We start from the raw sequence: 14,002 nt of genomic DNA, 5'->3' as shown, positions 1-14,002 counted from the left end.
TCTGGATTCCTTGTATTTTTTTGTTTTGTCTGATTGCCGTGGCTAGGACCTCCAGTACTATGTTAAATAACAGTGGGGAGAGTGGGCATCCCTGTCTAGTTCCCGATCTCAGCGGAAATGCTTTCAGCTTCTCGCTATTCAATATAATGTTGGCTGTGGGTTTTTCATAGATGGCCTTTATTATGTTGAGGTACTTGCCCTCTATTCCCATTTTGCTGAGAGTTTTTATCATGAATGGATGCTGAACTTTGTCAAATGCTTTTTCAGCATCTATGGAGATGATCATGTGGTTTTTGTCTTTCTTTTTGTTGATGTGGTGGATGATATTGATGGACTTTCGAATGTTGTGCCATCCTTGCATCCCTGGGATGAATCCCACTTGGTCATGGTGTACGATGGTTTTGATGTATTTTTGAATTCGGTTTGCTAAAATTTTGTTGAGTATTTTTGCGTCTACGTTCATCAGGGATATTGGTCTGTAGTTTTCTTTTTTGGTGGGGTCTTTGCCTGGTTTTGGTATTAGGGTGATGTTAGCTTCATAGAATGAGTTTGGGAGTATCCCCTCCTCTTCTATTTCTTGGAAAACTTTAAGGAGAATGGGTATTATGTCTTCTCTGTATGTCTGATAAAATTCCGAGGTAAATCCATCTGGCCCGGGGGTTTTGTTCTTTGGTAGTTTTTTGATTACCGCTTCAATTTCGTTGCTGGTAATTGGTCTGTTTAGATTTTCTGTTTCTTTTTGGGTCAGTCTTGGAAGGTTGTATTTTTCTAGGAAGTTGTCCATTTCTCCTATGTTTCCCAGCTTGTTAGCATATAGGTTTTCATAGTATTCTCTAATAATTCTTTGTATTTCTGCGGGGTCCGTCGTGATTTTTCCTTTCTCATTTCTGATACTGTTGATTTGTGTTGACTCTCTTTTCCTCTTAATAAGTCTGGCTAGAGGCTTATCTATTTTGTTTATTTTCTCGAAGAACCAGCTCTTGGTTTCATTGATTTTTGCTATTGTTTTATTCTTCTCAATTTTATTTATTTCTTCTCTGATCTTTATTATGTCCCTCCTTCTGCTGACCTTAGGCCTCATTTGTTCTTCTTTTTCCAATTTCGATAGTTGTGACATTAGACCGTTCATTTGCGATTGCTCTTCCTTTTTTAAATATGCTTGGATTGCTATATACTTTCCTCTTAAGACTGCTTTTGCTGTGTCCCACAGAAGTTGGGGCTTAGTGTTGTTGTTGTCATTTGTTTCCATATATTGCTGGATCTCCATTTTGATTTGGTCATTGATCCATTGATTATTTAGGAGCGTGTTGTTTAGCCTCCATGTGTTTGTGAGCCTTTTTGCTTTCTTTGAACAGTTTATTTCTAGTTTAATGCCTTTGTGGTCTGAAAAGTTGGTTGGTAGGGTTTCAATCTTTTGGAATTTACTGAGGCTCTTTTTGTGTCCTAGTATGTTGTCTATTCTGGAGAATGTTCCATGTGAACTTGAGAAGAATGTGTATCCTGTTGCTTTTGGATGTAGAGTTCTGTAGATGTCTATTAGGTCCATCTGTTCTAATGTGTTGTTCAGTGCCTCTGTGTCCTTACTTATTTTCTGTCTGGTGGATCTGTCCTTTGGAGTGAGTGGTGTGTTGAAGTCTCCTAGAATGAATGCATTGCATTCTATTTCCTCCTTTAGTTCTATTAATATTTGTTTCAGGTATGTTGGTGCTCCTGTATTGGGTGCATATATATTTATAATGGTTATATCCTCTTGATGGACTGAGCCCTTTATCATTATGTAATGTCCTTCTTTGTCTTTTGTTACTTTCTTTATTTTGAAGTCTGTTTTGTCTGATACCAGAATTGCAACACCTGCTTTCTTCTCTCTGTTGTTTGCTTGAAATATCTTTTTCCATCCCTTGACTTTAAGTCTGTGCGCATCTTTGGGTTTGAGGTGAGTCTCTTGTAAGCAGCATATGGATGGATCTTGCTTTTTGATCCATTCTATTACTCTGTGTCTTTTGATTGGTGCATTCAGTCCATTTACATTTAGGGTGATTATTGAAAGGTATGAATTTATTGCCATTGCAGGCTTTAAGTTTGTGGTTACCAAAGGTTCAGGGTTAGCTTCTTTACTATCTTACTTAACTCGCTTGTTGAGCTATTATAAACACGATCTGATGATTCTTTATTTCTCTCCCTTCTTATTCCTCCTCCTCCCTTCTTCATATGTTGGGTTTTTTGTTCTGTGCTGTTTTTAGGAGTGCTCCCATCTAGAGCAGTCCCTGTAGGATGCCCTGTAGAGGTGGTTTGTGGGAGGCAAATTCCCTCAACTTTTGCTTGTCTGGGAATTGTTTAATCCCTCCTTCATATTTAAATGATATTCGTGCTGGATACAGTAGTCTTGGTTCGAGGCCCTTCTGTTTCATTGCATTAAGTATATCATGCCATTCTCTTCTGGCCTGTAGGGTTTCTGTTGAGAAGTCTGATGATAGCCTGATGGGTTTTCCTTTGTAGGTAACCTTTTTTTTCTCTCTGGCTGCCTGTAATACTTTGTCCTTGTCTTTGATCTTTGCCATTTTAATTATTATGTGTCTTGGTGTTGCCCTCCTTGGATCCCTTGTCATGGGAGTTCTGTGTACCTCTGTGGTCTGAGAGGCCATTTCTTCCCCTAGTTTGGGGAAATTTTCAGCAATTATTTCTTCAAAGACATTTTCTATCCCCTCTTCTCTCTCTACTTCTTCTGGAATACCTATGATTCTTATATTGCAGAACTTCTATTCTTAAGTAAATACCTAATAGAAATCGGTACAATGATGTATCAAAAGATATATATATATACTAGAGTGTTCATAACAGCAGTATTCACAATAACCCAGATCTGAAAACTCAAATGCTATCAACAGTAGAATTAATAAATACTCTGTGAGTTATTCATACAGTGGAACATTCACAAGAATGAAAATGAATGTGGAGCAATAAAGATGGATCTTAGAACCAAAATGTTGAGCCAAAGAAGCCAGACACAAAACAGTATGTATTTGTATGATTCCACTTATGTGAATTTCAAAACCAGGCAGCACTAACATGGCATGAAAGGTCCAGTAGTGGCAGCCTTCAGGGAGGAGGGGGCAGGGTTACTGGAAAGGGCTAAGAAGGGGCTTCTGAGGGGGTGGTAATCTTCTATTTCTTAGCCTGGTGGTGGTTACATGGGGATGTTTACTCTGAGATAATTCATGAAACTGTTCATCTATAAATAGTGCTCTTTCTGGCTCATATGTTATATTTTGATATAAAGGCTTATTGAAAAGGAGTCCACATGTACTGACATGGAAAGATTCATAAAACATTGAACAAAAAAGGCCCAATATTGGGAAATGTAGCCTAGCAATTAAAAAGAAAATTCCTCAGAAGATTCTGATTCCCTGTCACATGTGGGAGCCTCCCACCAGGTCTAAGTCTTTTCCAACCCCAGACTCTGTGATTCATTCATTCACTCAACCACATACTTGGAGGGCTCCACCGTTCTGCACACCACACCCCAGCTCAAGGTGCACAGAGTGAGACTGACAGGGATCCTGTATGTTGGGTCTTTGGGATAGGAAATCACAACTCTCATGACTCTGGAACACTGCCCCAAAGCAGGAAATGATCAGCTCTGGGAGGCAGGGGCAGAGAAGGAGCAATGGGAGAGTTGGTCTGGGAAAATCTAACTGAAAACATTTCCAGGGGGTAGTCTCAGCCTCTGCCTCCCGAGCCGATGTCCCAGGGCGAACCTGGCCTCTGAGCCTTCTGAGGGTGAGGGGCCACATCTGAGCACCGGCCTCCACTACAGTTGCCCCGGTGAGCCGCAGCTCCACAAGCCGGGGGAAAGGTTTACACCCATGTGTGAATACATTTCATGAGAATTCCTGAAGTGGGCAGCTTTCTTCTGTCTGGATTTTCACACTCCATAGAGACATCTTCATCACTAACCTTCACCACCTCAACAAGTCTTCTCACCTGTACTTTCTTTCCGAACTGACTAGGGAAGATACAGGTTGTTCTTACTCATTGGCATTTTCCCTTTAAGGTTGGCACACCTCTCCTCAGGATAAAAGACCTGTGAAAAACTTCACAACCACCCACATCCTCCCATCTTCCCTGCTGTGCAACCAACCTGGTGGCGGGGATTCAGGGGGCTGGGGGGTGGGGGAGTACACACCAGCCTGGGCTTCACTCAGTGCATATTTAACCTGCCCTTGCAGATGTCTGCCACTGAAATCTTCTCACCTTCTGCTTGGTCATGTCTAAGAGCCCCACAGAGTATCTGTCACAGTTGAGGAAGGCTCGGACTGTGTACAGGGCTTTGTGGAACTGCCTCTCAATGTCTGTAAGCTCTTCAAAGACTTTGCTCCCAGACCACAGCAGTATCTGGACAAACACAAAAACGTAGTCAAAATTTTTGAGACACAAAACAGCACCTCACAATAACCCAGAAACACAGAAAGGATAATTATCCCCATTTTGAAGATGGAGAAACTGAGGTTCAGAGAGGGGAAGTAATTGGCTGCTTATATTGGGTCCAACTCTTCCCATTTATTTTGTCAGAGATTATTAATAAGAATAATAGTAACCAATGTGGATTGAGGTCAAGTGCTCTACATACATTATATCATTTACTATTGACAGTAATCTTTTGGTGGTGGAACCATATTTATCCCCATTTTTCAAATGAGATTGAAGCTTGAAGAGGGTAAGTGGTTTGCCAAGATTTAAAACTTGTAAATGGCTTAGCAGAGTTCAAATCCAAGCTGCCTGACTTGAAAACTTGTGCATGTAATCACTGAGATAGAGCTTTACAAATAACCACATCATTTACACGAGGGGTGCTGGGAAGAGACTGCAATGGTCCCAGGCACTTTTATTACCACCCACCTTTCCAGACTGACCACATCAATACTTCAGTAAAAGGACGTGTCTAGTCCATTCCCTTGAGCCAACCCCCCTACCTGACCGCGCCGAGTCTCACAGTTGTGCAGGTAACTCAGGTGGTACACCTTCATGATAAGATTTGCAAAATTGAGATACTTGAGAAGTATCTGAAAATCAAACAGTGTGAGGAGAAATTGATGAAGGAGAAATCCCTCCTCTGGCCACTTCTACCATCAGCAAATGTCTGACTATTTTAAAAGCTTTATTAGAAGCAATTTGAACAGATGGACAATGGAATGCTGACTCATAAAATGCTGCCTTATACAAATGTAAAACTCTAACAATGTAGAATGTCAACATTGATGGGGTGTATTAATGAAAAATCGCTATTATTTATTGAGTTTGCAATCCCTGTGATGAGTCATTTATGTATATTATCTGATCTGATCATCACAAATGCCACAAGAGCTGGGTACTGTAAAATTATCCCCATTTTACAAATAAGAAAACTGAGCTTCAGAGAAATTAAGTAACTTGCCCAAATCAAACAGCTAGATACTAGCAGAGCCAAGACAATGATCTCTACATTCCTGACTCCAAATTCCAATTTCTTAACCATTATCCTGTCCTGCCTCCCTTCAGAGAGCATCAGACTAACTTTCTTGTCTTACAGATGGGAAAACTGAGACTAAAAGGTAAGTTTCAGGAGACTTCATAAGCTGGGAGAATGTGCCAGCATGGCCGCCCCAGTTTCTACAACATTCTTACCTCTTCATCTCTCTTGGTGAAGCGGGGCCCATACACTTTATTCACAGCCATGAGTATGGCTACCACATCCTTCCCATTCATTATGGGGGAAGCCAAGATGTTCTTGGTCTGGTACTCTGTGAGGGTGTCCACGAAGTCACAGAAATGCTCATCCTGAAGGGAGGCAGAGACAAGCATGGTGGGCAGATGAAGGGTAAAGAAAATAGAACAATCCAGAGCCCAGGGGCCCGTGGTAGAGGTGGAGTGAGGGGCTTTGCTATTCTCCCGTTGACAAGAAGATGAAGATGTTCCCATCTGCTCCTCTTCACAGGGCAAGGCAGTGGTGCTTCCGCCTTGGAAGCCTTCGAAGTCCAGTAGAAGAAGGCCTGAGATACAGCCTACTGAAGGCAGTGGAAGAGAAGGGAGTGAGGCCCTGTGGGGGCCCGAGGGTGAGGGCGCTGGCTTTGCCTGGCAAGGGAGGTTTAGAGAGGCTCTCTTGAGGTGGTGACAGTTAAGCCCCCAATAGAAACTTGAGTGACAAAAAGACTTCGATGAGTATGATGATCCCGATCACTAGCAGGTGTTATGCATAGTGCCTTACCTGCATCAACCCACTGTAACCCCCCAATAACCTATGAGACAGGGACCATTAGGGACCCATCTTGCAGAAAGGGAAACTGAAACAAGAAGGTTAATGGTAGTTGTATGTGTGTGTGGCTCCAGAAACCACCCTTAGCTCTGCTACCTTTCAGGGAAGCATGGGTAAGATTAGAACTGGACCCAGGTCATTGAACAAAAGAATTTGTTACTTTCAGCTTTTTTGCAGTCCAGTTCTAACACCACACAGTCAGTCTAATGGGTGTCCCCATTGCACAAATCTTAATTGTATGTCAGTCTTTATGTTAAGCGCCAGGGATAGAGGGAAGACTGAACTTCAGGCTAGCTCACAGATAAATTGGGAGCAGTAATACAGGGCATAGAGCTTGGCTCAAAGAGGAGCACACACCCTCACAACCTGACCCCTAAAGCAGCCTGGGAGGCGAGTGTGGGGCAGTGTGGTCTATGTGGTCAAAAAGAGGAGACAGATCCTGAATTGTCTAAAATTTAAAAACCCACCTTTCTGTTACCTGGTAGCACTGTGAGGTTTTTCAGCCATCAGCACTGCCTGCGCCATAAGCCAGCCCAGGCATGCACAGTACCTGCTGTTCTGTGAACACATATGTATTCTATAGAGCTGATTCACAGAGCTTTTCTAGAACTGAGTGTGTGGAATCTTTCCCACAATTCAGAAATTCTGAGACTGTTTTGCTGTATCTATGGATTTCCTCTAGTTGGGGTGGGATTAAATATATAGACAACAGCACTGTTGTTAAAGAAGCTGTCTCAAACCAGGTGAAGGGTAAAGGAATTAAGAGAAACCTGTTGTGTTCAGCTTAAATTAGCATTGGAGGATTAAGCAAAATCTCTAAAGAGGCATTAGCCACAAAGGGTTTTCCGCATCATTTTCTAAGGACACTGATGAATCCCCATATGCCTGCGTGGGGCATGCTCGGATTCATTTCATGAAGTCCGTGCAGTCTTGCAATATTCACCTCTATCTGGGAAAGCAGCATGTGGACCTTACCTGCATCTGAGACAGATGTTGCTCAGTCCACCAGAACCCTCTTTCCCACTGAGTTCTCAGCCCCAGAACTCTCTCACAAATCATACACCTGCCAGTGGCTTGGCATCTACACAGTAATTGCCAGGCTTATATTTTCAGTATTTAAAGCATCCTCAAAAACCTGTCATAGAAACTCAGATTATCAGAAGCAGAAGGAGCCTTAGAAGCCATTTAGCTAAACCTTTTTTTGTAAAGCCCAGGAGCTGGAGCAGCTAGGGAAGGCCTGGTCATTCATTCACTCTGTTAGCATTAACAGAGGGCCTGCTGTATGAATTCCAGGCACTGTTCTAGACCCTCAGGTTTTGGCGGTGAACAAGAGGGATGATCTTTTCCTGATGAAACTTCCATTCAAATGGAGTAGGCAAACAAAAGCAAGTAAACAGCTAAGCATTTTCCCTCCAGGTCATGGTAACTGTTTTGAAGGAGGTAAACGGGCAAGATGCTTTAAGAAGTGATGGGAGGGATGGCAGGCTGCAGCCACTTATTTAGGCATGTGGTTAGGGAGGCTTCTCTGAAGAGGTAATGCTGAGAGCTGAAAGATCAAGGAACCAGGCACGTGAGGCATATTCCAAGCAGGGAGCACACAGAGCACAACGGCCAGCAGGGGCCATGAGCTGGCTGATCTGAGAAACGGGAAGACCAGTGTAGGGGAAGCCCAGAGGCAGAGAAGGAGAACAGAGGGCGAGGAAGTCCGAGAGGGGGCAGAGGCCTCCCCAGCATGGCCCCAGAGGCCTCTGTGGGGAGTGTAGATTTTATTCCAGTGCTGTGCAAGACTGCTTCTCACTCCTGGAAACCCCAATTCCTCTTTCCAAACACTCACAGTGCCCAGCTCCACTGTGTCCCTGGATGAGATCTACTATTTATTGAATAATAATGATTTTCAAGGCTCAGAGCCTGACAATTTACACATATTCGCATTAACTTCCCCATCAGCCCTGTCCTGGAGAACAGCCACCTTCCTGTCTCATAGACAATTTCCTTGCTCGTAAATGGCACAGCCCCTCCGTTTATTCATTGATTTATTCATTGATACACTGGTTAATTGATTCATTCATTCATTTATATTGACTGAGCACTGGCTCTGTGAGAGGCTCTGGCCATGCCTAGACCAGTAGGAAAGATGAGGTTTTCCTCACTGAGTTCTCGTAGTGTAGTGAGGACACTATGTAAAACATGAACCCACAATTAAAACCGTAACATGAAAGAGGCCCCTGCAGGATGGTGGTATCCTGAGGCCCCAGGGAGGGAGGGACTTGTTTCTCTGAGTGGCTTCAGGGGCCAATTAGTACATTGTCAGTGGTTGAAATGCCCCTGAGCCTCAGTTTCCCCTTAGGTAAAATCAGAGTGTTGGACAAAGTCCTCCTCGAGGTTTCCTTCTGGCCCAGCACTCTGGGCTCCAATCTCACAGGGAGGGAACAAACCAGCATGACAGATGTGAGAGTCTCTGGAAGTGACAGTCCTTTCAGGCTCAGTCTTCAGTAATGGGATTTGTCAGTGTCTATAGGAAAAACTCACTGTTTCCATTTACCTTCCCACGACTACCACACCCCAGACATTCCTGAAGCGGATACAGAGATGTTTTCTCCTGCACTGACCAGACCCCTGACACCGGCTGGGCATCCAGTAACTCCAGTCAGTTCCGACACTGTCTACCCACAGCTGGCGTCAGAACCCACAGGTGAAGGGCTCAGTCCCAGGACAGCCCCCACTTCAGATGCCGGTCACAAGTCTCAGGTTGTCACCCATGCTCCCGATTGGCTGTAAATCTGGGTTCCCATGACCTTCTCCTTGGGTTTTATAATTTGCTGCGATAGCTCACAGAACTTAGGGAAATACTTTTATTTACATGCTTATAAAGGATACAGATGAACTGTCAGACAGAGATACATAAGGTGAGACCCAGAAAGGTCCTGAGTGTAAGAGCTTCTGTCCCAGTGGAGTGGGGGGGTGTCACCCTCCCAGCATGTGCACACGTCCACCAACCCAGAATTTCTCTGAACCCTGTATTTTTGGGGATTCATATGGAGTATTTACCACATAGGCAAGATCAACTATTAACTCCATTTGCAGCCTCTCTCTCCTCAGTCAGAGGATGGGGGTGGGGCCGAACATTCCAAGTGTCTAATCAGGGCTTGATTAGACTTGCCCCCGTCCAGGAGTCCGCCAACAGTCACCTCATTAAAACAAAAGGCCACCTACCACCCACGAAATTCTGAAGGATTTAAGAACTCTGTCAGATGCTGCTATCACTCAGGAAATTACAAGGGTCTTTAGGAGTTCTGTGTTGGGAAACAGGAAGAGCACGAATGTTTATTTTTCTTTTCATAGATTACTATATCACAGCCAGTTGGGGAAGGGCCATTATCTAGTCACTTACTCAGTAAACTGTAATGAGTATCCACTCTGTCTCAGGCACTGGACTAGATGCCAGGGATCAGTGGTGAATAAGACAGACAGAAGCACAGAGGCCTCGTGAGCTTCCCTCAGGAGAAAGGGTAGATGCACAAACAAATGCTGGACAGGAAGTGGGGTTTCCAGATTTAGCAAATAAACCCAGGATGCCTAGTTTGAGTTTCAAGTAAATACCTGTTTAGTGTAAGTATATCCTAAATATCGCATGGGACATACTTATACTAAGGGGTAATTTTTTTTGTTTATCTAAAATTCAAATTTAACTGGGCATCCTACATTTCATCTGTCAATCCTAATGTCAAGTCTCCATGAAGAGATCCCAAGAGTTAGTAGGAATGTGCTAGGACAGGGGAGTTATAGCACGACCCTGGGAAATTTCTCCATTTGTGGTTTCCCATTTCAAAAATGGCATGATTGTAACCATTTCCCAGGTTTTTTGAGGGTGCTGAAGGCTATCAGTTGGTGGTTCAGGGACAACCCAGGCCCCAGTCCACACCATCTTTCGTCTCCATCCACCACTGTCCAGGGCCCTTCACAGAGGAAGATTGCCTGAGGAGCCTAAAAAACACATATAAATGCAGAGCACCCAAGGCTGTTGGCCTGGACTGGCTCCCCCCAGGCTGGAGGCACCATCAGGGAGGCTTCCCTGGGCCCAAAAGCTCCCAGGGAAGCACAGACACCACGTCCAGAGTGAACTTTGGGCTCAAACAGGAGCAGTGCCTGTCCCTCAGCACAGGAGCTCAACAACCTCTTAGCCCAGAATCTTTTAAAACCAGAGTACCTTCCAAAATCCACATTTCCTTAATACCACGGTCCATAGACACTCTCAGCGCCTCTGTTCTGTTTTCCCCACCAACAGAATCTAAACTGAAGGTTCCAAAAAGGCAAGACTGGATTCTTGTCCAAATCCCACACAGACCTGGTACAGCCTCCATCCTGCAGACCAGATCCTTAACAACAACAAAATAGTCATAACCGCACCTAGGGACCGGAGCGGCCAGAATGAGCCCTATCAGTGTGCCAAGAACTTTCCGAAATGGGAAATAGCACTACCGTTTAACCCTACAACACTGTTCTTACCCGTTTTATAAATCGGGAAGTGAGCCCAGACAGGCGAAACATTTGCCAAGGACCTGCTCCCAGAAAGTGACAGAGTCTCGATTCACACCCAGATCTGAGCTCAAAGGTTAGCATCTTAATTTCTGCTCTGTGACTTGAAATGACTTTTAGTAAACAGCACCTAGTCCAATGTCCTCATCTTACAGATAAGGAGGAACAACAGAATAGCAAAGTCATGGAGAGTGTGGGCACAAGGCCAGAGTGCCTGGATCCATATTCCCACCCTGCCACTTTACATTGGTGTGGTGCTGAGCAAGTTACCTGACCGTGCCGGGTTTCCATTTCATCATATGCAAAACAGAGATCATCAGAGTTACGTTACAAGGCTGTGACAATCCCTGGTGGCCACAATTAAAGTCTTGAGAGAGTTGAAGGGAGAACAGACTCCAGTCCAGGTGGATTAGTCCTCAGGAAAGCCCTCGGGGTGCAGCACTGTTACCCCACCCCTGGGTCTTCAAGGAGAAGTGCCTGGGAGAGGGAGACCCAGACCACTGTGATTCAGAGAAAACCACTGCTCACAGATGCCCAAGCTTGTACTTCTCATCTTGCCAAAGAACCCAAGTCAAAAAGACTACCTATCAGACCTGCTGCTTGTGAGTGGGGAGTCCTGACTATTTCCCGGTGACTCCAGGCAAGTCCCATCTCAAGCTCTCCTGCTTCCTCATCCCTAGATGAGGCAGTTGAGTGAGCTGACCCCTCAAGCCCCCACCTTCTGCTCCTCTTAACCTTACGACTCTTCATCTGAAATAAGGTCGGAGGAAAGGTGAGCACAGAGTCACAAAATGTCCAGGCCGGCTCTTGGAAATGACCGAACACAGGCCAATGCACAGAAGAATGACCCACTGTGGGCCAGGCTGTCTTTTGGGTGAGACAGGTGTTAATGAAATTATTGCATAATTACTTGATTTTGAGTCTTTTATGCCAAGTGTTTACTAAGTGTCTGCTTTATGCCTAGACATTTGCTGGGTCCTAGGTCCCAGGTCCTGGGTCCCAAGATAAAGGGGAAAATTAGGCAGGCGTGGTCCCAGGCCTCCAGGCTCAGGGTGATGACTGGCTTTAGGAAGGAGACTGTAACAGAGGAAGTGACCTTCAAGCTGAGATCTGAGGCGGCCCAGGCAGAGTGCTGTGGGGAGAACTGTGCTGCAGCTTTCCAAAGCTAATGCCCAAAGAGGGGAAGCGGTTTGCCCCATGATCAAAGAGGTCATTGTCAGAGCGGCCAGTAGAATCCCACAGAACCCTGGACTCATGGAAGGAAAGAGCCAAGTGTTTAACCAAGTTGACCACTGATAACGTTTCCAGTAAGGAGACATATTGTCATCATATGTCTCCCGCTGTAATACATGAAGAAAAACACATCACTTCTGTGATATGCCTGCCAGAAATACATAACCTGAATCTTTTCACAAAAACATTCCAGACAAGCTCAAACAAGCAACGTTTCTGCCAAGTATTTGGCCCTTACCCTTCAAAAATGTCAGCATCATGGAAAACAAAGCAGACTGAGCAAGATTTGAGGAGACTAAGAAAGTAGTGCTGTTTCCACGTAACTGAGACAATTGGCAAAAGCTGAGTATGAACTGTTTATCATACCAATGTTGCATTTTCTGGATTTGACCATCATACTGTGGATATGTAAGAAATGTCCTTGTTCTAGAAACACACAACAATGTACCTAAGCTTAAAAGAGTGTGCTGTCTGCAGTTGACTCCCAAATGGGCCACAGAGAACAGGAAGATAAAGAAAATGTGGCAAGGTGTGGACAATTGGGGAATTCAGAACTCTTCTGTTAAGCTTGAGGTTTTGTTTTGTTGTTTTCTTCAAAATGAAATGTCATAAATAAGTAAGTAAATAGATAAACACCGAATCATCACCAGCCCAGTCTTGGTGGCCAGCAGCTCTCCACCCAACTCGCACCCCCAGCCCAAGGGAATAATGCCTCCCCGCCCTCCGTCTTACGGGGAAGAGGGTACCTCTTCTGTGTTGGAGACATTGGCCATCTTTTTAGAGTGTGCAACATAGCCCACCACACCCATATCCAAGGGGAACACGATCTCCGAGTCAGGCATCACCAGGCAGTCCTCAAGGACAGCATCCTTGTGGACATTGAAGAGACGAGTGGCGAGCTCTGCGATGCCATTTCGGACCCTGTACATGAACAGGCTCATGCGGTCTGCCTGCAGGAGGAAGCACATCTTCTTCATGACGTTGAAGACGCATTTCTCAGCCTGCAAATTTTCCTGAAAGTCCCGCAGGAGGTCGAAGATGATTTCACTCTCTTCTACACTGCTCAGCGAGTGGTAGCTGCTGAAGTCCACCGCTGCCTCCTTGGCCCCCAGCAGTTCTGAAATGACCTTGGCCCGGAAGCGAAGGTTGTAGTACTGTTTGGCAAAGCTGACGTTTGAGTCCAGGAACCTCTCTACCTCCTCTGCAGTCACCTCGCCCATGGCTAGAATTCCACTGGCTACTCCTGTGGAGGGGCTGAGGCTGGCGACCCGAGGGCAGTTTTACACTTTGTGGCAAAACTGAGTCAGGATGTGTGCTGTTTCCATCTGAACTTCCCTGGATCTTGCCTGTAAATGTCACTGGTATGGCTGCATAGAAGAAGGCGTGAGCTTAGGAGATTAAATCATTAATATTTCCAAAGAACAAGGATTATGAGGATCAGAGTGTTCCAGATGCTGCTGGGCCCCAGAGGGGAGAAGGTGAGAGTCCCCTTTCCACCTTGGTCTGCTACCAGGGGAGAAGAGATTTCTGCACAGAGCAGGAGGTGGGCAAAACTAAAAATGCCCTGAAGCAGAGGCTGCCAAGTGACAGCACCCGGCAATCTATTGCTGTACATGTGTTTTCTCTGCCCTGTATGGTACTTTTCTTCAACATTTGACACAGAAGCCCACATTTACTGTTCAGGAGATTTGTTTGGCTTCTATCAGAAAATCAGATCTAATGACTACATATCCACTTTCCTCCCTGGCAGGAATGGCTAGAACTGGGGAGAACTGCCAGCCACTTGCCATCCCCCTGACCCCACCCCCACTTCTGTGCCCCTTTTCCCAGGGCCGCCCCAATATGGGGTTTCACTTTGCACAGTCACACCTCAGGCTGCTTCCTTCATGTAGAGTATGGGTCAGCATCTCAAGTCTCTCCAAGTTTTAGATTTCAATGACTGTA

The 14,002-nt window shown here is 45.1% G+C and overlaps 1 protein-coding gene across 1 annotated transcript in view; it reads right to left on the bottom strand.

Moving 5' to 3' along the window:
- Positions 1–13,399, bottom strand: part of PDE6A (phosphodiesterase 6A) — a 70,021-nt gene extending 56,622 nt beyond the window's left edge. Inside the window, exons 1-4 of the mRNA XM_036881553.2 lie at positions 12,805–13,399; positions 5,662–5,814; positions 4,971–5,060; positions 4,252–4,392 (exon numbers count right to left, since the gene is read on the bottom strand). Coding sequence (XP_036737448.2) covers positions 4,252–4,392; positions 4,971–5,060; positions 5,662–5,814; positions 12,805–13,278 — 858 coding nt within the window. The 5' untranslated portion in view covers positions 13,279–13,399. The remainder of the gene's footprint in view (positions 1–4,251; positions 4,393–4,970; positions 5,061–5,661; positions 5,815–12,804) is intronic.
- Positions 13,400–14,002: the final 603 nt, after the last annotated feature.

The sequence above is a fragment of the Manis pentadactyla genome, chromosome 2 (assembly GCF_030020395.1).
Source record: "Manis pentadactyla isolate mManPen7 chromosome 2, mManPen7.hap1, whole genome shotgun sequence".
Classification (NCBI taxonomy): Eukaryota; Metazoa; Chordata; class Mammalia; order Pholidota; family Manidae; genus Manis; species Manis pentadactyla.
This window is presented reverse-complemented; position numbering and strand designations above follow the sequence as displayed.